The following is a 26,476-nucleotide window of genomic DNA, read 5'->3' as shown; positions in this document are numbered from 1 at the left end:
CAACTATCACTGCAAACAATGACAAAAGCAAGCAGAGGCAAAGCTGATTCGAGGGATGGGCCGTGGCAGAATGCAACAGTGTGTTCAAGAGACAGCCGCAGAGTTGTTATCACCGTAACTGTTGGAGTGAACGATTTAGAGAGGAGTTGATGTAGAAGAGTTTTGATGCCTGTCCACCTAACCCGAGTACAAGGTTGGATCACTCCAAGTGCTGAGCCGATTTGGTGGGGTCGAGAATGGCTTCGGGCTGTGCGGTCCGGGTGTGTCGTTGCACTGGGGCATCCAGAGAGTGGTAAATCTGCTCTGGAGGACTCAGTCACTGCACATGGGAACTAGTGTGGGAGTTATAACTGAACAGGTTATCATCTGAAGTTACTTGTAAACCAACATAGGAATAAACTGCACAAACCGAACCTACTACTAAATGCAGACTGAGATGTCGTCATTCGCATTTGATGAAGAAATTGATCAGGATGTAAAAGTTTCCAAATTTAACTGGCTCTCTTTGTTGCAGGTATTGAGCTGAAGCATCTTTGTCTGGAATACATGACACCCTGGTTGTTGAACCTAGTTCGCTTCTGTAAGCACAATGATGACGCCAAACGTCAGCGGGTTACCGCCATCCTGGACAAGCTGATCACAATGACGATTAACGAGAAGCAAATGTACCCTTCCATCCAGGCGAAAATCTGGGGCAGCCTTGGCCAGGTACCACTATGATTCCTCTGAAATGCCACCAAATTTACTCGTTCACAATCACATCTGACCATTTTAAAATCAGTCATGACTATCAGAACTCAAATAATAAAACTGCTAAACTCACAAACCTGTTTCCAGAAGTTATAGGGTAATGCAAAACTTCCTACCTTTCGTCACTGCATATGCAATCTGATCATATAAGACCATAAGACATAGAATTAGGCCATTTAGCCCGTTAGGTCTGCCCTGCCATTCAGTCATGGCTAATTTATTTTCCCTCTTAACCCCACTCTCCTACCTTCTCCCTGTAACCATTGACACCTTCCTAATTTGATATGTTGGCATGCAGTTTGGCTGTAGAACCTCATTGTTATGGTCTTCTGCTATCAAATTATTGCATAGAACCAAGCCATTCAGTCCATCATTTCCATGCCAGCAAAACATGGAATTTGAGTTGATTTTTCTTCACATCCCTTGTTCTTAGCCCTGTAGGTTACACCTCTTCATGTGTAATGCACCCGTTTAAAGTTTCTTACAACACAATGGATTCCAGTTAATTGGGACCAGTGCACTTTGACCCAATTATGCGCTGCCCCAATTAGCAGAAGTTTCATGGGAATAGTTAAAAAGGTCTTAAAAAAAAGAGAAATTGAATAATGTATTTAAATGAAATACAGAACAAATTAGAACACTACCAATACTACTGCACTGCTATGATCTGTATTAGTTCCTAATAGTTATTGACAGAGGAATTCATCCAGTGTCTGCTGCTGCGTTCTTTTGATTGACTGCAAATTAACAAAATCAGTGCAGACACCTAGTACAGATGCTGGACTACCTTCATACAATGCTTTCAACGATTGCATCCTCCAAATCTTCAAATTCTTCGTAGTTCAAAACTTGATGAAGTAGTAAAATCGTTTCATTTTCACTCACGGTGTTTCTGGCATCTCCAAACCTGAATGCTTGAAACCACAGTGCTCAAAACAGTTCTAAATTGGCTTAATGTTTATTTCTCTCCAACTATCACTGACAAAATTCACTTCTTTGTGAACACAAACACATGCAGCTGACTCTATTTAAGTACTGTTTGCTCTAAGCACAGTGTGGTGACTAACGGTCACACAAGTGCATGAGACTGATGCTAGTTAGAAACTGTTTGGCAACAGTGTCCTGACCCAATTAAGCAGAATAGTCTTCCAAATAAATGAAGGGAATCCTGGCAATTTTCTCAATTTATTCTTTAAGGGTTGTTCCAAATATGTGGCTGCCCTGATAACCAATGGCCCAATTGATTGGAATCTACTGTATCCCTTTTAAGACAATGAGTTTTAGGTTCCCACAATTCAATGGATGAAAATTCTCTCTCCCTCTCCCTCTCCCCCCTCCCTTCCCTCTCCCACTACTCCTCCGATGCTTTACAAAGTCTCAGCATTACGTCCAATAGGCTGCTGAATCAGAATACTTTGCAGATACTACCCTCAGCACAGAGTCTGTATAAGACCATAAGACATAGGAGCAGAATTAGGCCATTCATCCCATCAAGTCTGCTCCGCCATTCCATCATGGCTGATCCCGCATCCCACTCAACCCCATACACCTTCTCTCCATATCCTTTGATGCCCTGACCAATCAGGAAATGATCAACTTCTGCCTTCAATATACGCACAAATTTGTTCTGTGGCGGAGCCCGGATCCCACATATTCACCATTCTCTGGCTAAAAAAAATCCTCCTTACCTCTGTTTTAAAGGGTCACCCCTCAATTTTGAGGCTGTGCCCTCTAGTTTAGGACAGGGGTCCCCAACCTTATTTGCAACATGGACAGGTTTATTATTGACAATATTCTTGCGGACCGGCCGACCTGGGGTGGGGGGGGGGGCGGTAGGGTTGCCAACGGGCAAGAGTAGCAGTCAAATACATTGTGTTTACCCCCAGTAAGACTACAATGACCATGAAGCCTTGTGCGGGCACCAGTGCGCATGCGTGTACGTGCTGATTTTTTTCTACAAATCGTTTTTGGCAATTCTTTTCGGGGGAGGTGTTAATCACGACCGGAATATAGGTGATAAGTGACTAATACACTCAATTTTGTTTATAAAAGGGTTTATCTAACGAATTTAATATTAAACACACAGCGCATATTTTCCTTGCATGAATATAGTGATAAGTCAATTATCAGGGGAGGACAGGGGAGCTTGAAGTAAGTGTTGAACGAGGAGTTGATCTTCTTCCCGTGCTGACATGGATGACGCGTGGGTAATGACCTTGCGTGCGTTCAAGCTCAACAGTGCGTGACAAGGAATGAGGAAAGGTGCAGCTGACTCATATCGCCAAATCATATCATTTCCTCGCAGCACGGTAACACATGCCTTGCAGCCCAGTACCGGTCTGCGGCCCGGTGGTTGGGGACCACTGGTTTAGGATACCCCCATCATAGGAAACATCCTCTCCATATTCACCCTATCTAGTCCTTTCAATATTCAGTAGGTTTCAATGAGATCTCCGCTCATTCTTCTGAATTCCAGCACTGTACACTCCTCATATGTTAAACCCTTCATTCCTGGAGTCATCCTAAAATACCAGCTCATAAGAGCTGAGTGTCTCTTAGAGAGGAAGGAAGGAAGCAATAGAACGAGGAGATGTGGAATAACGAAAACCATTTTATGCCTTTTATTTTTGTAAAACTGACAGTATCAGTTGGATTAAAATGGTACTGATGCATCCTTGAGGACTAAAGTCGTTTTTGTATTATGTAGTGACCAGGCAATTCTCTGATGATGATGTTAATCAGAGAATCGACCAATTTTACGACTCCTGTAGCTTCTTTCGGTCCTGTGCAGCAGCGCACCCCCCTCCCGTACCAGACAGTGATGCAGCCTGTCAGAATGCTCTCCATAAAACCTATAGAAGTTTTCAACTGTTTTAGTTCAAATTCGTAGTAAGATATAACCGCTGTCTTGCCTTTTTTATAGCTGGTTTGAAATATGATTAAAAACTTACCACGATTGTACTTTGAATTAACCTTTTGATTTATAGTAATTACTCTATAGCCAGGTTCAGCCATCAGCTTCACATCTACTTCAGATTCTTCTAGGAGTGTACTCATGTTGATGAAAAAGTTATTTTGAGGCAATAACCTTATTTACATCTATTTCTAGCTTGAGTTAATTTTCTGATGTGTTTCTTTGCCTTATCCCTTCTTTTCTCCATAGATCACAGACCTGCTTGATGTTGTTCTCGATAGTTTCATAAAGACCAGTGCAACAGGCGGCTTGGGCTCCATCAAGGCAGAGGTCATGGCGGACACTGCAGTGGCACTTGCATCAGGAAATGTCAAGCTTGTTTCGAGCAAGGTATCGAACCAGATTCAACCCATTTGTTCTTCATATGTGGATGCCAAATTAAATACCCAGGTGCAAAAGAACAGACTGCTAGTGGAAGTCAGTTTCTCAAGTGACATCTCTGGTGGCAAAAGCAGTCGGTATTTTGGGTCTGGACACTGCATCAGGATGTGGAATGTTTACCCAAAACATCGAATATTTCTTTGCCTTCACAGATACTGACTGACTGAGTTCTTTCAGTAGTCTGTTTTTCACTCTAGATTCCAGCATCTGTAATCTTTTATTTCTCGTCTAGTGAGTGGAGATTAAAATATGAAGCCATGCAAATCGGAAGTCATAGATTTGTCTCCTTGTCTCTGTTAATTGATCGTAAGTTGGTGGAGCAGTTCGTCAGCTTTATTTATCACATGTTCATCAAAACATAGAGCGAAAGGTGTTGTTTGCGTCAATGACCAACACTGCCTGCCCACAACTTGACTAACATCCTTGGAATGTGGCAGGAAACTGGAGCACCCAGAGGAAACCCACGCGATCATGGGGAGAACAATCTCCCTATAGATAATTGAACCCTGCCCTTCCGATCACTGGTGCTGCAGATAGGTCCGGCTTAATCTTTGCATTGACTGCAAGACCCTTAGACATGAGCTCAGGTATACAAGGACCCTAGCTCTCGTGTTTTCTAATAGTCATCTGACAGTCATTGTCTAAGATTACATTTGATAAATAAGCACTTAAATAACATTCAAGCCTCACCTCAGCCTCAACGCTGAACTGACTCCACAACCTATAGACTCACTTTCAAGGACTCTATAGCTGGGCGGCAGGGTGGAGATGCGTCTCTACCAAAGGAGGTGTGAGGCGCTCCTTCCCTCCACTAGCCTGCAGTTCACCCTTGGGCAGGGTGTAGCACCTACTTAGCACCTCCTCCTCACCCCCGGATCAGGGTCACATGAAGCCACAGGAGCAGGAGGTGGATGGTCATATGGACAGCTAGAGCATATCGCAAGTCCTGGTTATACAACCACTGACGCCAAGCAGAGTCTCTGAAGAGTATTGATAATGGCTGGGGTCACCCATCTTGCAAATCACTGCCAGAAGAAAGCAATGGCAAACCACTTCTATAGAAAAATCTGCCAAGAATATTCATGGTCATGGAAAGACCATGGCATATAATGAAAAAACTGTGAAAAAAGATCCTGACTATATACCTTATTTATACCTCTTATAAGTTTATATCCCTCTGTTTGGTCACCCCTCAGCCACCTTTGCTCCAGGGAGAAACAAATCCAGTTCATCCAGTCTCTCCCCAAGAACAATCATGATCGCCTATGTCATACAACACGGCACTTGATGATAATGATAGCTCAGTATTATTTATTTACACAATTTGTCTTCATTTGTACAGTGGAAGTCTTTATAACTTATAGGTTTTCATAAATCTTATTGTGTTTCTTTATTTTCCTGTAACTGCCTAAAAGAAAATGAATATCAGGGCAGCATATGGTGACATCTGTCTACTTTAATAATAAGTTTGCTTTGAACTTTAAATGGAAATTCTCCACCAACCAAAGGATTCACACCCTAGTACAACAAAATCAATTAAGCCAAGCCAGTGGAAGAAGTTGCAGATTCGGGATTTGATTTATAAATAGGAGTGGATTTTAAAAAGTTGAGTTTAAAGTTTACTGAGTTTTTTCCCATTGTACCTATGGCAACACTGAGGCTGCCTCATGATGATAATCACCGTCTTGGCTTAAGCATTCAGCTATGTCTAGCTTGTGCAAAACTGTGTGGTTTCTTGGAGTATTGTGTGCAGTTTAGGGCCCTTATGTAAGGACATGGTGGTATTCTGGACAGTCCAGAGGACATTCTCAAGAATGATCCTGGGAATTATAAGGTTAACATATGAGGGCCTATACACTCTGGAGTTTAGAAGAATGAGGGACGATTTCATTGAAACCTATTGAATATTGAAAGGTCTAGATAGAGAGGAGGTGGAAAGGATGTTTCCTATAGTGGGGGGGTCTAGGACCAGAGAACACAGCCTCAGAATAGAATGACATCCCTTCAGAACAGGGATGAGGAGGAATTTCTCTAGCCAGAGAATGGCGAATCTGTGGGATTCCTTGTTACAGATATCTGTCAAGGACAAATCATTGGGTATATTTAAAGTGGAGGTTGATGGGATCTTGATTAGTCAGAGCGTCAAAGGTTACAGGGAGAAGGCAGGAGAATGGAGTTGAGAGGGATAATAAATCAGCCATGATGGTAGAGCAGACTCAAATGAGCTGAATGGTGGAATCGGCTTGTATGTCTTATGGTCGTATGTGCAATACGTAACCTTGGTCTTACTCTTCTCTTGCAGGTGATTGGAAGAATGTGCAAAATAATTGATAAGACTTGCCTGTCTCCAACTCCTACACTCGAACAGCACCTAATGTGGGACGACATCGCCATCCTTGCTCGATACATGCTGATGTTGTCTTTCAACAATTCGCTTGACGTAGCCGCACATCTCCCTTACCTCTTCCATGTGGTTACTTTGTTAGTGGCCACAGGCCCTTTGTCCCTGAGGGCTTCCACCCATGGTTTAGTCATCAACATTATTCATTCGCTCTGCACTTGTTCCCAGCTTAATTTCAGTGGTAAGCTCTAGAATTCTGACCTTTCTGTTTTAATGTATGAAAATATGAAGGAATTATAGATTTTCTTAAAACACTCTTCTTGGCAATTCTTAATATTTCATCAGATTGAATTTCCATTAATGTGAATTTCTGTTATCTCAAAGCAAGATGTTTTGAAATCAACTTGTTATGTTGGAAAGAGTGTGAGAGACAGAGTTCTTCCTTTTTCTTGCTTCTGAATCTTATCGCTGCACTTCCTTTCCAAGTAATTTGCACTTCCTGCCTTTTCACTGTGTCCCTAATGAAATGCCTGTATTCGGTTAAGTCTGAGTTGGGATCATAGTCAGAGCCAGTTGTAAGTGCTCCTCGGGGAATCGAACAATAAATACCCTGAATAAAATGTTCTGTTGTAGTAAACCCAATAGCATTGAAACTGCAGCATTATCCATTATAGAGTCATAGAGCACTACAGCACTGAAGTTGGCCCTTCAGCCCATCTACTCCATGACAAACTGTTATTTTGCTGATGCCCATTGTCCTGCACCTGGGTCATAGCCCCTCCCATCCATGCACTATCCACACTTCCCTTAAATGTTGAAATCCACCACTTCCACTGGCAGCTCATTCCATACTCTCGCAACCCCCGAGGGAAGAAGTTTCCCCTCATGTTCCTCTTAAACATTTAACCTTTCATCCTTAACCCATGACCCCTGATTCTAGTCTCAGTGGAAAAAGCCTGCCTGCATTTACCCTCTCTATACCCCGTATTTTGTTTACCTCTATGAAATCCTCACCCCTATTCTCCTACCCTCTAGAGGATAAAGTCCTAACCTATTTAATCTTTTCCTAAAACTCAGGTCTTCAAGTCTTGGCAGCATCCTCGTCATTTTTTTTTATTTAGCAATGAAGCGCGGAGTAGAACCTTCTGGCCCTTTGAACCATGCCGCCCCACCAACCCCAACAAGCCCGATTAACCCTAAAATAATCACAGGACAATCTCTATACTCTTTCAGTCTTTCTGATATTTTTCCTGTGGGTAGGTGACCATCCTTTCCCTTTCTGCTACACGCCACCTTAAGATCATCACCTTCTCCTCTTCATTTACTGCCCTACTCCTATTTGGTTCTAATTCTACCTATCAGATGAATGATGGGAAAGCACGGACTACTGCTATTTCTCCTGAGTTCCAAGGGATTGGTCCCACTTTCTTTTAGTCATCGGTATCCTGTCATACAGCTGTGCTTGATGAATCTGCACCTCTGTAGTACACGCATGCTGACCTTTTTGCCCATTTACACTGTCCCCATTTTCGTGCATTAAGTGTGTACCCTCAAAGTCTTGCCTATTTAAGTGCTTTTCTAAATTCCTCTATGTGCAGTGAATGTATATGACCAACCACCTGCCATGGCACTGAGTTCCAAATACCAACCATACTGTGTGGAGGGAAAAAATACTCTCTCTTAAAATCCTCTTCTAACTCCTTCCCCTTATCTTAAACTTACGCCCTCCCATTTTTGTTAGCCCTTTTGGGGCGGGTTAGATATGTGTCTTTACCAAAGGAAGTGTAAGGCGCTTCTTCCCTCTGCTAGCCAGCAGGTCACCCACGGGCAAGGTTTAGCACCTGCTTAGCCCCCACCCCCTGATCAGAGTCACGTGAAGCCATGGGAGCAGGTGATACTTGGTCGTATGAGCAGCCGGTGCATATCACAGGTCCTGGTTTTGCGACCACTGACACAAGGCAGACAATCTCTGAAGAGTATTGATAATGGCTGGGGTCGCCTGTTTTGTAAAGGCACTGCCCAGAAGAAGGCAATGGGAAACCATTTCTGTAGAAAAATTTGCCAAGAACAATCATGGTCATGGAAAGGCCATGATCAGCACGCAATGAATGAACTATGAACAAAAAGATTCTGACTTTATACCTTATTTATGTCTCTTGTAAGTTTATATCCCTCTGTTAGGCCACCCCTCAGCCACCTTTGCTCCAAGGAAAACTAAAATCAGTTCCTCCAATATTTCCAAATAATTAAAGTCCTCCAACCCAGGCAATATCTTGGTGAATCTCCTGTGAACTCCAGTGCAAATGCATCCTTCTCATAAATGGTTGACCTCAACTGCATACAATACCAAGTGTGGTTTAACCAAAATGTTTAAAATTTGCAATATCCAATCTTCACATTGAATAAATGAAAGGGTTAACATAAGGTGGCTTTGGAGCATTCGATGGCTCTGGGCCAGTACTCACTGTATTTTAAAAGAATGAGAGGGGATCTCACTGAGACCTATCAAGTATTGAAAGTGTTAGATAGAGTGGACCTGGTAAGCATTTTTCCAATAGTGGAAGAGTCTAGGACCAGAGGGCTCAAGCTCGGAATACAAGGATGTCCCTTTAGAACAGAGATGAGGAGGAATTTCTTTATGCGGAGGGTAGTGAATCTGTGAAATTCATTGCCACGGGTGGCTGGAGATATAAAGTCATTGGCTATATTTAAACAACACACATCAAAGTTGCTGGTGAACACAGCAGGCCAGGCAGCATTTCTAGGAAGAGGTACAGTCGACGTTTCGGGCCGAGACCCTTCGTCAGGACTAACAGGGCTATATTTAAAGTGGAGGTTGATAGATTCTTGATCAGTAAGGGCTTCAAAGGTTACAGGGAGAAGGCAGGAGAATGAGGTTGAGAGGGATGATAAATCAGCCACGATGAAATGGTGGAGCCAACTCAATGGGTCAAATGGCTTAATTCTGCTCTATTTCTGTAGTCTGTGGTCTATAGTCTTTAAGCAACACACATAAAAGTTGCTGGTGAACGCAGCAGGCCAGGCAGCATCTCTAGGAAGAGGTACAGTCGACGTTTCAGGCCAAGACCTTTTGTCTAGTACTGACGAAGGGTCTCGGCCTGAAACGTCGACTGCACCTCTTCCTAGAGATGCTGCCTGGCCTGCTGCGTTCACCAGCAACTTTTATGTGTGTTGCTTGAATTTCCAGCATCTGCAGAATTCCTGTTGTTTGCGTTTATAGTCTTTAACCCCATTTCTGACATGTTTTATCTCTCCTCCACATCTTTTGATCTGATATCTGTGTTGACCCCGTGTTGTTACTCTGCTTGTCTGATAGCCAACCTTGAATGAACTGTAACAAAATCTGTGATCTAAGCCCTTCTGTAAGGTCCAACCCTAGTTACCATCTTAAACCGGACCAGATACTTTGAGACCCAAACACAACAGGTTCTACAGGTGCTGAAAGTCTTGAGCAACACACACACACACACACACACACAAAATGTTGGAGGAATTCAGCAAGTTATGCTGCATCTAAGGAGGGAGTAAACAGCCAACTGTTTATTCACCTCCACAGGTGCTGCCAAATTTGCTGAGTTTCTCCTGCATTTTGTGTTTGTTACTTCTGTCTTGACATTCTACTTAAGCTGGAGGTGAGATTCAGGCCTGTGTTAATCCCAACACAATCAGATTTTACTTATCTTCTATCTTTGCCCTTCAAAACATGTCAGTTCATCCAAGATAGGCCACAAATTCTTTGGTCTTCTTTGCTGTCTTTGTGACTACACCCTCTCTCTGGGCGGCTCCCATGGTCCATTTCCTGTTTTGAGATCTCACCTACAAATGTTTTTGATTTCAGATTATTTCACAACGTCCTTTTTTTTCATTCATGCTACTGAGAAGCTTCTTAGGTCTTAGGTAGCTGTGTGGAACAAGCTTCCAGCAGAAGTGTCAGAGGCAGGTTCGATATTGTCATTTAAAGTAAAATTGGATAGGTTTATGGGCAGGAAAGGAATGGAGGGTTATGGGCTGAGTGCAGGTCGGTGGGACTAGGTGAGAGTAAGCATTCGGCACGGACTAGAAGGGCCGAGATGGCCTGTTTCCATGCTGTAATGGTTATATGGTTATATATTTTTGTTACGGAAGGTAATTAATGAACGCAAGATTTTGTTTGGCTGAAAGGCAGGATTACAGATCGTTAAAATATCCCTTACAATATTGCAGTTGCTATAAGGGCATTACAAGTTCAAGTTTAATAGTCATTCAGCCATATACATATATACAGCTAAATGAAACAGCATTCTTTCGGGGCCACGGTGCAATACACGGTACGTACAGTCAGACACAGCACATATAGTTATGATAGCAAATACAGTCACCAAATAATATTAGCACAAGTCCCTAAGAGGCATAGCCTAAAGGTTGATGGTGCATGGGATGTTGTCCTGGAGTCACTTTTTTTACATCATTGTATAATTGAATTGAAGTGCACTGACCTTGGGACATCATAATGAAACAAGTATACTGTAGTTCTGCTACAAGCATTCGTTTGTGTTTGAAGTTTTAGGTTTTGTTTTCGAGTGCTGACACATACTTGCTTTTGGAACATGTTGGTTAAGCTAATGGAGGTTTACCTAATTTCAACAACATCAAGCTGGTTGCAAAACAGACGAGAAATTATTACAACATTCATCTTCCTGCTTGTACGGAGTTTTCAAGTCAGTCGTCCCTGTCCCGTCTGCAACTGGTCCAAAATGCCGCAGCCAGGCTCCTGACCGTTGCCCAGAAGAGGGACCATATTACTCCTATCCTGGCCTCCCTCCACTGGCTGCCAGTACGGTTCAGAACTGATTTTAAGATTCTCCTGTTTGTTTATGAGGCCCTAAATGGGCTGGCTCCTCCTTATAACACAGACCTTCTAACCTCTTATTCTACTTCCAGGTCCCTCAGGTCGGCTGACTTGGGGATACTGGCTGTCCTGCGATCTAAACTTAAGCGCATGGTTGACCGCACTTTTGCAATTGAAGCCCCTAGACTGTGGAACAGCATTTCCCTCCCAATCAGATCTGACCCCTCCATTGACTCTTTTAAATCCAGGCTCAAATCTTACTTTTATTCACTAGCGTTTGAATCCTCCTGATGTGGCTGATTTTTAGCTTGTGCCTAGGCCCTTGTGTTCCTTTTGTGCCTATAAGCTGTTTGCCTTGTTGGTTATGTCTGTGTTTCTTGTGTTTGTAATTTTAGCTATTCTGCTCTGATCTGTACAGCACTTTGCTCAACGTGGGTTGTTTTTAAATGTGCTATATAAATAAATTCAACTTGACTTCAAAGTTGTTGCAATTTGCACTGGCAAAATTTTCAATGAACGTCTGCAACTAGTTGACGAATGTGAATTAAACCATTCAGTGCAATACTGCTGTGACAATTTAGATGTCTTTTTGCGGGCATGTTCACCTCTGAAAGCAAACAGCAAGGATTTCTCTCCAGGTCTTGTGTGTATACTCGAGATAGAAACTGAACAAAATGATGTCAAATGTAAAAGGACAAGGTGAATCCTTTTAGATGTGACAAATAAAGCTTTAAAGCTGGGAGGAGAATGTGATTTAGATATTTAAAATTAGAATGATATTCAGGAGGTTTAATGTCAAAAAGCTTGCTCTTTGGGAATCTCAAACGAAGGAATATCGTAAAGTTATCACTGGGCTTTTCAGATATGGTTTGGCATCGTAACATAGGGGGTTAACGTAATGCTCCTACAGAGCCAGCCACCTGTGTTCAATTCCTGCCGAAATTTGTAAGGAGTTTGTACATTCTTCCTATGACCATGTGGGTTTCCTCCAGTTGCTCCAGTTTCCTCCCACACTCCAAAGACGTACGGGTTAGTAGGTTAATTGGTCAATTAACTGGGGTGTAATTGGGCGGTGTGGGCTTGTTAAAGTGCTGTATCTCTAATAAATAAGTAAGTCAGTCCGTCAAGTCAGGGAGCTCACTTCACTCGAGTCATGTTTGGCACGTACGTTGTGGGCCGAAGCGCCTGTCCCTGTGCTGTATTGTTCTCTGTTTTATGAATCTACAATTTAATTTAGCTTTTTTTGCCTTGATCATTTATTTCAGTTCAGTTCTCAGGAAATTTAATTGGACCAACATCCCTTGTTTGACAACTGAAGGAAAACTGTTTTACAAGCATAAAGCAGAAATGGTTACTAAACAATTCTCAATCTGCTCTGGTATATCACCTCCCACCCCACACTTCCAAGTACCCTGGTGGGCTAATTGTTCCTGTATTCTCAGTAGTTCCATGCAAGTATGTAAGCACTAAAGTACTTAGGAAAGTGTATGTTGAAAGCTAATGTAGGGAAGGTATACTTCAGTTATACCAGGCATTATATGTTATATGACAGATGGCTTAATTGAATTATATGTGGAGTATTGGGTGTCATTATACGCCAGTCATTGAAAGTGGGCATGCAGGTACAGCAGACGGTGAAAAAGGCGAATGGTATGCTGGCATTCATAGCAAGAGGATTCGAGTACAGGAGCAGGGAGGTACTACTGCAGTTGTACAAGGCCTTGGTGAGACCACACCTAGAGTATTGTGTGCAGTTTTGGTCCCCTAATCTGAGGAAAGACATTCTTGCCATAGAGGGAGTACAAAGAAGGTTCACCAGATTGATTCCTGGGATGGCAGGACTTTCATATGATGAAAGACTGGATCGACTAGGCTTATACTCACTGGAATTTAGAAGATTGAGGGGGGATCTTATTGAACCGTATAAAATCCTAAAGGGATTGGACAGGCTGGAATCAAGAAGATTGTTCCTGATGTTGGGGAAGTCCAGAACGAGGGTTCACAGTTTGAGGATAAAGGGGAAGCCTTTTAGGACCGAGATGAGGAAAAACTTCTTCACACAGAGAGTGGTGAATCTGTGGAATTCTCTGCCACAGGAAACAGTTGAGGCCAGTTCATTGGCTATATTTAAGAGGGAGTTAGATATGGCCCTTGTGGCTAAAGGGATCAGGGGTATGGAGGGAAGGCTGGTACAGGGTTCTGAGTTGGATGATCAGCCATGATCATACTGAATGGCGGTGCAGGCTCGAAGGGCCAAATGGCCTACTCCCGCACCTATTTTCTATGTTTCTATTGACAGGGTGCATGTAAGAGGAGGTTTTGTCTTGTAGAGGAATCTAGAACTAGAGATTTCTTTTTAAGACTAAGGGGTTGTCCATTTAAAACAGAGATTAAGTACTTTTCTTTAAAACAAACCTTTTTTTTTCCTTCCCAACAGAAGAGACTAAACAGGTCTTGAGGCTCAGCCTGACGGAGTTTTCATTGCCCAAGTTCTACCTGCTTTTTGGAATCAGCAAAGTCAAATCGGCTGCTGTGATAGCATTCCGGTCCAGCTATCGTGATCGCTCCTTTTCTCCCGGATCCTATGAGAGAGAGACTTTTGCCCTTACCTCCCTTGAAACCGTAACGGAAGCCTTGTTGGAGATAATGGAGGTAAGAGTCATACACGCAGACAGGCAAAGACAGAAAACACAGGGTCATAATAGAAAATAATTTGTTCTCCCAGCAAAAATAAATCCAGAAGGCAGACAAATAGGATTTATTATTAAGCTTGCTTGCTTAGAGAGGAACATATCGATCTTTGACAGAGTAGTCTTACCTGTATTTTGAAGCAATGAATAGCTTGCCTTTTTTCTTGTTCACAAAATAAGTTTAAAGAAATGGATGTTGGAATTACTCATGAATATGCAAAATGTTCAGAAGAGCATATACTCCCAACTAGCAAACCTTAGAGTACCAACATCCTTCCACCACAACTCCTCAGTACACATCCCCTCCATGATGGACCCGTTTTAGTCAGCGCACTAACAGAGGGAACAAAGTCCTTTTGGAAGGTAAGAGGGAAATGGAAATTTTAATATCTTGCCTTGAGAGTGGAATGCCAGGGAATTTAAATGAGGCCCCTCTTAATTACTAATTGGTTTATTGTTGCCACATGTCCCAAGGTATAATAAAAAAACTTTCCATACAGATTATTTCCAAATGTAAGTATAGTACTGTGCAAATGTCACATACGTATATATAGGTAGGGTGCCTAAAACTTTTGCAAATGACCTTGCCTGCTGTCTCAGGGCTGGGTGTGTCTGCACTCGTGCCACCCACCCCGCCCTGGCATTTCTTCTCTGCCACTTTTTCCACCCCTGCCCCAGCACACCACTCTTGCCTTTCCCAACATCCTTTGATCCTGCCAGATTTTTTACAGACTTACTATCCAATCCACGTTGACAAATATGATATTGTGCAAAAGTCGTATATATAGGTGCCTAAGACTTTTGCACAGCACTGTACATTGAGGTAGTACAAGGGATAGGTAGGAACAGGATATAGAATATGGTGTTACAGTTACAGAGAAAGTGCAGTGTAGGTAGACAAATTAGGTGCAAAGTCTTCATTCAAGATTTTAATAACAGTAAACTGTCCTCGGGCCTCGCGGTGCGTGCACTCAAGCTTTTGTATCTGCTGCCCAGTGGAAGTGGGTAGAAGAGAAGATGACCGGCATGAGGTGTCTTTGACTATGTTGCCTGTTTTACCAAGGCAGCTGGAAGTGTAGACAGACTCAGTGGAGGGGACGCTGATGTTCCGTGATGGACAGCGCTGTATCCATTATGACATTTTTGTTCACTTGAAATGGAGTCCATGCAGGAAAGAAAACCCCCAAAACCATTTCTTTGGTCACATTGATAAGTATGCTACACTGTTGTTTGCAGTTTTATGAAATGCATTTTGAAATGATAAATTATGCCTTGTAATCAGTATTTTTCAAATTGTGAAGTTATTTCCTTATTGCTGGAAATTGTGCAACTGTATGTGAACTAAGGAGCAAAACAGTTTTATCTGCCAACTTCTGTGTTCCCTGTATTGCCTGTTGTACTGAGTGTCAGATGTAATTTACTGGGGTTATTGTGTGAATACAGAGAGTAAATCATGTTGAATTATTGATGCTACTTTATTCACCGATTTGGTGTGGCCCATTTAAGTATTCAGTATTCAACGTTACCAGCTGCCAGTTTATGCCTCAGAGTTCAGCAGGAAGGCAGGTCTCACTTGTTTTGCATTCTGTGGGAGGGAGTTGTTTATTTGAGAGATGGGTACTGATGATAGATGTCCTGTGGCTAGCAGTTAACTGAGTGTTCACTTTTAATATGCTCCCAGCTTAATGAAGCTTAACAGGGAAAGCTGTTACCTGATGCATTTATATATACCTATCTAGAACAGGGGTTCCCAACCTTTTTTATTCCATGGAATCCAATCATTAACCAAGGGTCTGTGGACCCCAAGTTGGGAACCCCTGATCTTGAAAAATCTTATTATGTTGAAAGTAGTAAATCTCAATGAACTAAAACAGAAAGTAAGGAATATTCAGCTAGTATTGCAGCATCTGTGGAGGGAGAAACACAGTGTTAACAATTAAAATTATCACCCTGAAATCTTAATTCGTGTTTCCTTTCCACAGATGCCATCATTCCTGCCGAGTACTTTGGTACTCTTCTTTCAGATTCAGATTCCCAGCATCAGCATTTTTCTTTTTGCTTTTCAATTACCATAATAATATGTTTATTTTTCAGGCCTGTATGAGGGATATACCTACCTGCAAATGGCTGGACCAGTGGACGGAGTTAGCACAAAAGTAGGTGTTGTGAAGATGCATTTAGTACACAAAGAGTTGCATATATTGATTTTGCTTTCTGTTTTACAATTTTTATTTTACTTGCCAAGCTCTGTGCTGAACCTACCTACTAGACCACAGACCACATTGTCATTTGTACTGAGACTTTTTGGGGTAAGAATCACTCTCACAGATTGCCAAAGACAGAAATTCAAAACAATTACAGAGTCATAATGCAAAATAATTTCTCTTATGGGATTGGAAGTCAGATCATTATCACAATCTCTTCAACATTGAAAGTACAATTTATTATCAGAGCACACATGTCACCACATATAACCCTGAGATCTTTTTTCCTGCAGGCATACTCGGCAAATCTATAGAACAGTAATTGTAAACAGCATTAGTGAAAGAGCAAGAGCATAGAAGACAACAAACTGCAAATGCAAATATAAATAAATAGCAAGATAAAGAATCCTTAAAGTGAGATCATTGCTTGTGGGAACATCTCAATAGATGAGTGCAGTGATCCTCCTTCATTCAAGAGCCTGATGGTTAAGGGGTAGTAACTATTAATAAATCTTGTGGTGCGAGTCCTTAGGCTCTTGTACCTTCTACCTGATGGCAACAGTGAAAAAAGAGTGTGGCCTGTTTGGTGAGGAACAGGTTAAAGAGTGAGGGTTAAACTCTTTTACGTTTTCCTTATGGACTCCAGATTCTGAAATGAACAAGATAAAGGAATAAATCAAATGGCATCTCTTTGTGATGCTCTCCTAACCAGCAAATGTACTAGCTTTAACCTTAAACAACCAAGGACTTCATACCATTCATGCTACTGCTAATTGCCAATGCTGACAATACATTAGTTGAAGGATGATTGGCAGCAAAGGTTTGTATCTGGATCCCAAGATTGCAGAAGTCCAATCATGGAATTGTGGACTTGGTCTTAGAAGGTAAAGGAACTTGCTTATGCACCGGTCAGCTGCCTGCCAGCATTGGATTTCTACCCCCTCCCTTTTCAGCTTAGAGAGCAGAATGCTTGTCCTTAAACCTGATGAAGAATGTGGCATTATGGAGACTGACGGATGGTTTGCTTGTTACACTGAGATACATTTTCGCTGTTTCTTGTTCTTGAGCTGGGATATAAGAGTATGCTTGGGGAGATAAGCATCTGACTTCCATACTCCATGTTTCATCCATTTGAGGAACATTACTTTATGCTGACATTGACTTGTAACATGCCCCTTCACAACAAGAAAGTCTGTATTCCAATGTTTATGCATTTTTGTCATTAGTACAGCAAAAATCTGGCTAGCCATTCAAATTTCCAGCTTCTACATGGAGCGAAAAGGGGTGATGACTAACATTATCATGGAAAAGGATAGAATCAGAGAGGACAGGAAAATTTTTAATTGGGGAAGGGCAAATTATGAGGCTATAAGGCTAGAACTTGCGGGTGTGAATTGGGATGATGTTTTTGCAGGGAAATGTACTATGGACATGTGGTCGATGTTTAGAGATCTCTCGCAGGAGGTTAGGGATAAATTTGTCCTGGTGAGGAAAACAAAGAATGGTAGGGTGAAGGAACCATGGGTGATGAGTGAGGTCGAAATTCTAGTCAGGTGGAAGAAGGCAGCATACATGAGGTTCAGGAAGCAAGGATCAGATGGGTCTATTGAGGAATATAGGGAAGCAAGAAAGGAGCTTAAGAAGAGGCCGAGAAGAGCAAGAAGGGGGCATGAGAAGGCCTTGGTGAGTAGGGTAAAGAAAAACCCCAAGGCATTCTGCAATTATATGAAGAACAAAAGGATGACAGGAGTGAAGGTGGGACCGATTAGAGATAAAGGGGGGAAGATGTGCCTGGAGGCTGTGGAAGTGAGCGAGGTCCTCAATGAATACTTCTCTTCGGTATTCACCAATGAGAGGGAACTTGATGATGGTGAGGACAATATGAGTGAGGTTGATGTTCTGGAGCATGTTGATATTAAGGGAGAGGAGGTGTCGGAGTTGTTAAAATACATTAGGATGGATAAGTCCCCGGGGCCTGACAGAATATTCCCCAGGCTGCTCCATGAGGTGAGGGAAGAGATTGCTGAGGCTCTGGCTAGGATCTTTATGTCCTCGTTGTCCACGGGAATGGTACCGGAGGATTGGAGGGAGGCGAATGTTGTCCCCTTGTTTAAAAAAGGTAGTAGGAATAGTTTGGGTAATTATAGACCAGTGAGCCTTACGTCTGTGGTGGGAAAGTTGTTGGAAAAGATTCTTAGAGATAGGATCTCTGGACCTTTAGAGAATCACGGTCTGATCAAGGACAGTCAGCATGGCTTTGTGAAGGGCAGATCGTGTCTAACAAGCCTGATAGAGTTCTTTGAGGAGGTGACCAGGCGTATAGATGAGGGTACTGCAGTGGATGTGATCTACGTGGATTTTAGTAAGGCATTTGACAAGGTTCCACACGGTAGGCTTATTCAGAAAGTCAGAAGGCATGGGATCCAGGGAAGTTTGGCCAGGTGGATTCAGAATTGGCTTGGCTGCAGAAGACAGAGGGTGGTGGTGGAGGGAGTACATTCAGATTGGAGGATTGTGACTAGTGGTGTCCCACAAGGATCTGTTCTGGGACCTCTACTTTTCGTGATTTTTATTAACAACCTGGACGGGGTACAAGGGTGGGTTGGAAAGTTTGCAGACGACACAAAGGTTGGTGGTGTTGTAGATAGTGTAGAGGATTGTTGAAGATTGCAGAGAGATATTGATAGGATGCGGAAGTGGGCTGAGAAGTGGCAGATGGAGTTCAACTTGGAGAAGTGTGAGGTGGTACACTTTGGAAGGAGAAACTCCAAGGCGGAGTACAAAGTAAATGGCAGGACACTTGGTAGTGTGGAGGAGCAGAGGGATCTTGGGGTACATGTCCACAGATTATGAGAGAAAACTGGCAGGCAACATAAAAATGGACTGTAAAAGCTTTTATAGATATGTAAAAAGGAAAAGACTAGTAAAGACAAATGTAGGTCCCCTGCAGGCAGAAACAGGTGAGTTGATTATGGGGAGCAAGGACATGGCAGACCAATTGAATAATTACTTTGGTTCTGTCTTCACTAAGGAGGACATAAATAATCTTCCAGAAATAGTAGGGGACAGAGGGTCCAGTGAGATGGAGGAACTGAGCGAAATACATGTTAGTAGGGAAGTGGTGTTAGGTAAATTGAAGGGATTGAAGGCAGATAAATCCCCAGGGCCAGATGGTCTGCATCCCAGGGTGCTTAAGGAAGTAGCCCAAGAAATAGTGGATGCACTAGTGATAATTTTTCAAAACTCGTTAGATTCTGGACTAGTTCCTGAGGATTGGAGGGTGGCTAATGTAACTCCACTTTTTAAAAAAGGAGGGAGAGAGAAACCAGGAATTATAGACCGGTTAGCCTAATGTTGGTGGTGGGGAAACTGCTGGAGTCAGTTATCAAGGATGTGATAACAGCACATTTGGAAAGTGGTGAAATGATCGGACAAAGTCAGCATGGATTTGTGAAAGGAAAATCATGTCTGACGAATCTCATAGAATTTTTTGAGGATGTAACTAGTAGAGTGGATAGGGGGGAACCAGTGGATGTGGTATATTTGGATTTTCAGAAGGCTTTTGACAAGGTCCCACACAGGAGATTAGTGTGCAAACTTAAAGCACACGGTATTGGGGGTAAGGTATTGGTGTGGGTGGAGAGTTGGTTAGCAGACAGGAAGCAAAGAGTGGGAATAAACGGGACCTTTTCAGAAAGGCAGGCGGTGACTAGTGGGGTACCGCAAGGCTCAGTGCTGGGACCCCAGTTGTTTACAATATATATTAATGACTTGGATGAGGGAATTAAATGCAGCATCTCCAAGTTTGCGGATGACACGAAGCTGGGTGGCAGTGTTAGCTGTGAGGAGGATGCTAAGAGGATGCAGGGTGACTTGGATAGGTTGGGTGAGTGGGCAAATTCATGGCAGATGCAATTTAATGTGGATAAATGTGAAGTTATCCACTTTGGTGACAAAAATAGGAAAACAGATTATTATCTGAATGGTGGCCGATTAGGAAAAGGGGAGGTGCAACGTGACCTGGGTGTCATTATACACCAGTCATTGAAAGTGGGCATGCAGGTACAGCAGGCGGTGAAAAAGGCGAATGGTATGCTGGCATTTATAGCGAGAGGATTTGAGTACAGGAGCAGGGAGGTACTACTGCAGTTGTACAAGGCCTTGGTGAGACTGCACCTGGAGTATTGTGTGCAGTTTTGGTCCCCTAATCTGAGGAAAGACATCCTTGCCATAGGGGGAGTACAGAGAAGGTTCACCAGATTGATTCCTGGGATGGCAGGACTTTCATATGAAGAAAGACTGGATGAACTGGGCTTGTACTCGTTGGAATTTAGAAGATTGAGGGGGGATCTGATTGAAACGTATAAGATCCTAAAGGGATTGGACAGGCTAGATGCAGGAAGATTGTTCCCGATGTTGGGGAAGTCCAGAACGAGGGGTCACAGTTTGAGGATAGAGGGGAAGCCTTTTAGGACTGAGATTAGGAAAAACTTCTTCACACAGAGAGTGGTGAATCTGTGGAATTCTCTGCCACAGGAAACAGTTGAGGCCAGTTCATTGGCTATATTTAAGAGGGAGTTAGATATGGCCCTTGTGGCTACGGGGGTCAGGGGGTATGGAGGGAAGGCTGGGGCGGTGTTCTGAGTTGGATGATCAGCCATGATCATAATAAATGGCGGTGCAGGCTCGAAGGGCCGAATGGCCTACTCCTGCACCTATTTTCTATGTTTCTATGTTTCTATCCTTGAAAGTTGCCTCACAGGTGGATAGGGTAGTTAAGAAAGCTTATGGGGTGTTAGCTTTCATAAGTCGAGGGGTAGTGTTTAAGAGTCGTGATGTAATGATGCAGCTCTATAAAGCTCTGGTTAGGCCACACTTGGAGTACTGTGTCCAGTTCTGGTCGCTTCACTATAGGAAGGATGTGGAAGCATTGGAAGGGGTACAGAGGAGATTTATCAGGATGCTGCCTGGTTTAGAGAGTATGCATTATGATCAGAGATTAAGGGAGCTAGGGCTTTACTCTTTGGAGCGAAGGAGGATGAGAGGAGACATGATGGAGGTGTACAAGATATTAAGAGGAATAGGTAGAGTGGATAGCCAGTGCCTCTTCCCCAGGGCACCACTGCTCAATACAAGAGGACATGGCTTTAAGGTAAGGGGTGGGAAGTTCAAGGGGGATATTAGAGGAAGGTTTTTTACTCAGAGAATGGTTGGTGTGTGGAATGCACTGCCTGAGTCAGTGGTGGAGGCAGATACACTGGTGAAGTTTAAGAGACTACTAGACAGGTATATGGAGGAATTTAAGTTGGGGGGGTTATATGAGAGGCAGGGTTTGAGGGTCGGCACAACATTGTGGACCGAAGGGCCTGTAATGTGCTGTACTATTCTATGTTCTATATTCTATTAAAGAAAGGGACATGAGAAGCTAATCATCAAGTTTACTTTGGCTTAAGGAGAAATATTGTTTAAAAAGTGTAAACCTCTGCTGCATTCCTATGACATCTCAAGAAAAGCACTGGCAACAGAAGACGTGTCTTTCTATCCACAATATCCACTATGTGTTGTTTTCCGGAGTCGTCCTATAGTCCAAAGATTCCTTTTGCAACAGCGTCAGGCTAAAATGGGAAATGGGGAAGAATGGATGATTTTATTTTTCCCTCAGCCCATAGTAGGGTGGATCAGTTCTACCCCTTCACTGCCACCTTGGGTAGATAGACTAATGGAGACTCCAAACGGGCATTGAACCAGATAGCGTGAGTTTAAATACATGTCTAAACACTTTTGGCATGTAATTTTTCATCATCTCCATTCAGTCTGGTATGTGCACAATATATTGCCTGACATCATTGCAACTTTGTCTCATTCTTTTTTAACTATGTTTGTTCAACATAGATTTGCATTCCAATATAACCCATCTCTTCAGCCGAGAGCTCTTGTTGTGTTTGGCTGTATCAGTAAGCGAGTAACTCACGGGCAGATTAAACAGATCATTCGTATCCTAAGCAAGGTGAGTGAAAAATATTTTTTGTATTGCTTTTTTAACATTGCCTTTTAATTTCCATTTTTAAAACTATATTCTGGCCAGTAAGAAATATAAGTTCATTTTTATTAACCATGTGCTACAAAACTTAAGAGTTAGCTTTAAGTTTTCAAATGGTGGACTAATATAATTTAATGTTATTTGTATGCTTGCATCCTCCTTAAGATCAAGCTATTGTTTGTTTTATTACATTAATGCTTGACTTACAATTAGGTCAATGTGTGTCTGTTCAGAACATTATCAAGCACATTATCACACAGATGGTGTAAAGTTAGTCTTAAGTTAAATCACTGATGTTCTCTTAAGCTGGTAAATTACAGCCTTTGTAAATAGGGGGACTTTCTTTCTGGCCCTACAAGATATTGAGTGCATTGACATGGAACAGGTGGACCCCAGGTTGGGAACATTCTGTTGTTGCTAATATGCAGAGGCCAGTGTATTGAAGTGTAGGGTTGTTGTGTTGTGTTCTTCCGTGGCAAGCTGTGAACCAAATTAATCTCGCAATCTTGGGCCCAGAGTAGAAAAGTATGCTCATGAAAACTGCCATATTGTTGTAAGTCCAATCTGGTTCACTAAAATATTATCCATAGCCTTCACTTAGTTCGGGGCAGCCTGCAGATAATGAACACTGAGCTGAACTGAATATGGACTCTTTTGTTTTTGTATTTTATTTTCTGTGTTTTTGCTTGTTTTTTTTTTGTTGCTGTTTGCGCAATTTGTTTGTTCGAGTGTTTTTCTTTGAACTGGTTCCATGGTTTACTTTGTTTCATGGCTGCCTGTGGGGAAGATGAATCTCAGGGTTGTATACTGTATATATACTTTGATTTTTAAAAATATAGCTTGAAAACTTTGATGCATTGTTCTCAAGTGGCCTCCCGTGCAATTCAGTAGGGTGTCATTAGCACAGTTGTTCAATCCCGAAGAAGAAATCAGTTAGCAGAGTAGTTGTGTCAACCTCCAGGTTTGCTTTGAGCAGATACTTGTGTTTCGAGTCCATCTTCAAGTTTAATTGTTGTTCAACCATACACATGTATCCATCTAAGCAAAACAGCGTTCCTTCGGGCGAAGGTGCAATACACAGTCGCATTCTTCACACAGCACGTATAGTTACAGTAGCATAGACAGTCACACAAAAAATTATATTGGCCCTAGACTCTTCGTGGCATGGCCTGTAGATTGCTGTTGCATGGGATGTTGAACTGGAGCCACACTTCTGCAAGAACAAGCATGCTGCAGTTCCTCATCACGCGCAGAGGAACGCAATGCAGCTTGTCTTCCACCGAGTGAACATTAGAGAGCAGTACCAACGGGAGGGGCCATTCCCCAACCCAGTACGGACTCCAGTGTGCCCACCATATCACTCCTCTCCTCCACCCTGCCTCTGGTGCTTCTTCCTCCCCTGAGTGGCTACAACACCCAGAACAATCAAGATGGAGCTTTTATTTTAAACTCTTTGCAGCGTATCCATCTACAGCTGGACCCATAGATCCTACAATGCACAATGCAGAAATAATACTCCCTGATATCTTCAACCTCTGAGAAAGCAAAAGAAAACGCAGACATTGACAAAGTCATGTCAGTAGTAGGAAAACTGATGCAATATTCGGCTGGAACTCCTTTATTATGCCAGTAAATATATATTTCGTCATACTCCCCACTCATGTTCCTTCTGGTAAAGGCATCTTACAAGTTGTACTTCTACACGTTGGACATTCAGTAAGAACAACCTGTTTCTGTTCTGTTGGCAGAGCAGGGGTTGCTTAAGGGAGTACTTTGTCCCCGTCACCAGTGGCTTACATTAATCTGCAATGTCTGATAGCTGTGGGACTCTTAACAAGCTCTGGGCTACACGGTGTTGAAGGAGGTGACGTGGGAGGATGATGGGGGGGGGAATAAAATCAGTATGAAGTTGAAACTATTGTGTTGAGAGGAGGCCTTGCATTAAGAGCGGCTTATTGCTTTTCTGCCATTCACTCTTAATCTGTAATTTAGTTTTCCACCTACCTGTCAGGGGCTTGAAGGCTGCAATAAAAATGGAAATGACATCCCAATCAGTGACGAACTCATTCTCCTGCAAAGTCCAATTTGAACACAGCCAATAATAGGTGCCCTAGTCTGGAAAATAATAAAATCAACTGTTTTTTAGGAGTTCGTTGCTCACGAGTGAATAAGATGCCAAACTCCTCTGAGGCATTCAGGTTAAATACAAAGATTACCTTTTTACTTGCACGAACATTTTCCATTACAGTTGACAGGTTAGATGTAACTCAGTTGCATTATCTTTTGAAGAACTGTACTCGGAAGTGACTGCATGTCTGCATCTTTTAGTTTTTGGAGCTTTTAATTTTATTTGTCATGTCTACATCGAAACACACAGTGAAGTGCACCATTTGAGTCAATGACCAACACAGTCCCAGGATTATGCTGGGAGGCAGTCAGCAAGTGTTACTCTGATACCGGCACCAACATAGTACGCCACAACTTCCTAAACTTAACCTGTACATCTTTGGAATGTGGGAAGAAATAAGAGCACCCAGAGGAAACCCATACAGTCACAGAGAGAACGTTCAAAGTCCTTATAGACAGAGACAGGAATTGAACCCTGATTGCAGTCTCTGGTGCTGTAAAGCCTTACTCTAACCTCTACACTACCATGTCACCCTTACCTTACTGCTTTATGTGCAGATGATCTGTGAAATTAGATGATGGACAGAGTTGTCTTTTGCTCACGATCATCTCCAACCAGCTGGCAGTTTACGAATCAAAATATGTACATTTTCGACTCCTAATGACGAATGTCATCACCCATAAGAGGCAAAAAGTCAAACTAGATTCAGATAACTTGCTACTGGTTAGGGATAAAAGTACCTTGTCAATTCTACCTTAATCTAGAACTTTAGTTTCCATAAAGCCATAAGGCGTAGGAGCAGAATTAGGCCATTTGGCCATTGGAGTCTGTTCCACCATTCCATCATGACTAATCTATCATCCCTGTCAGCCCCATTCTCCTGCCTTCTCTCTGTAACCTTTGACGCCCTGACTAATCAAGAACCGATCAACTTGCACTTTAAAGATATCCAATGACTTGCCTCCATGTTGGCTCTGGCCTTGAACTCTACAGATTTACAACCCTCTGGCGAAAGAAACTCTTCCTCAATTTGGTTGTAAATGGTGGTCCCTCTTTTCTGAGGCTGGTCCTAGACTCCCCCAGTGTAGGAAACATCCGTTCTACATCCACTCTATCTCGGCATTTCAATATTTGATAGATTTCAATGATATCCTCCTCCTTCTTCTGGATTCCACTGAGTACAGGCCCAAAGCCATCAAACACTTCTCATACATTAACCATTTCATTCCTGGAAATATTCTTGTGAACTTCCTAGTCTCTTTGAAGGAGCAAGGGTGTTTTTTTCTCATCAGGCAGCACAGTAACGTGGCAGTTAGCACATTGTTATACTGTGCCAGCAAACACTGATGGAGGTTTGATTCATGCCTATGTAAGGAGTCTGTACATCCTCCCCGTGACCATGTGTGTTTCCCCAGGTGATCCGGTTTCCTCCCACTTTCTAGAGACATACGGTTAGGGTTAAGCCTGATTTATACTTCTGCATCAACTCGATGCCGTAAGTACTGCATCGCTGCAAACCCTCCACGGAGCCAACGTGGATCCCTATGCCGTAGCCTGACGTGCACCTCTCCCAAGATGTAACTGCGCGTCGCGGCAACACAGAACGCAACAGCTGTGATTGGTCCACTTGGTAGCATCGCATTTCCTCCTACGCTGCAATAGCTTCCCATTGGGCGACTGAAGGGCAGGGAAGGAACTCTGGCTGCAATGCTTTCCATAAAGCTTTACAGACCTCCGAAATTATGGAGGACACATTTCGCTTTTAGGAAAAAAGACGCTTGCTTCTTGTTTACCCCGAGAAAGACTACCATGACCATGAAGTCTTGCACGGGCAGGTGTGTGCGCATGCGTGACGTGCGCGAACTGCAGAGCAACAGAGACATACCAATGCACAAGTATAAATGCTCTCAACACGCGTAGGTCACTTGCGTAGGATACGACGTCGGGTTGACGCAGAAGTATAAATCAGGCTTTAATATGTTGTGGGCATATTTTGGTGGCGCCGGAAGTGTAGCAACACTTGCGGGCCGCACAGATTTGATGGACACAACGCATTTCACTGTATGTTTCAATATACACGTGACAAATAAAGCTAATATTTATCATTTAACAATTGAAT

General features: G+C 42.7%; 1 protein-coding gene across 7 annotated transcripts in view; it reads left to right on the top strand.

Moving 5' to 3' along the window:
* nf1a (neurofibromin 1a) overlaps positions 1 to 26,476 on the top strand; it is a 374,121-nt gene that overhangs the window by 283,503 nt on the left and 64,142 nt on the right. For all 7 annotated transcript variants that reach the window (XM_072243431.1, XM_072243433.1, XM_072243435.1 and 4 more), the window contains 6 exons: positions 515 to 708; positions 3,914 to 4,054; positions 6,408 to 6,687; positions 13,733 to 13,947; positions 16,080 to 16,141; positions 22,082 to 22,196. In XM_072243431.1, the coding sequence (XP_072099532.1) occupies positions 515 to 708; positions 3,914 to 4,054; positions 6,408 to 6,687; positions 13,733 to 13,947; positions 16,080 to 16,141; positions 22,082 to 22,196 (1,007 nt within the window). The remainder of the gene's footprint in view (positions 1 to 514; positions 709 to 3,913; positions 4,055 to 6,407; positions 6,688 to 13,732; positions 13,948 to 16,079; positions 16,142 to 22,081; positions 22,197 to 26,476) is intronic.

This window comes from Mobula birostris, chromosome 25 (assembly GCF_030028105.1).
Source record: "Mobula birostris isolate sMobBir1 chromosome 25, sMobBir1.hap1, whole genome shotgun sequence".
NCBI lineage: Eukaryota > Metazoa > Chordata > Chondrichthyes > Myliobatiformes > Myliobatidae > Mobula > Mobula birostris.
This window is presented reverse-complemented; position numbering and strand designations above follow the sequence as displayed.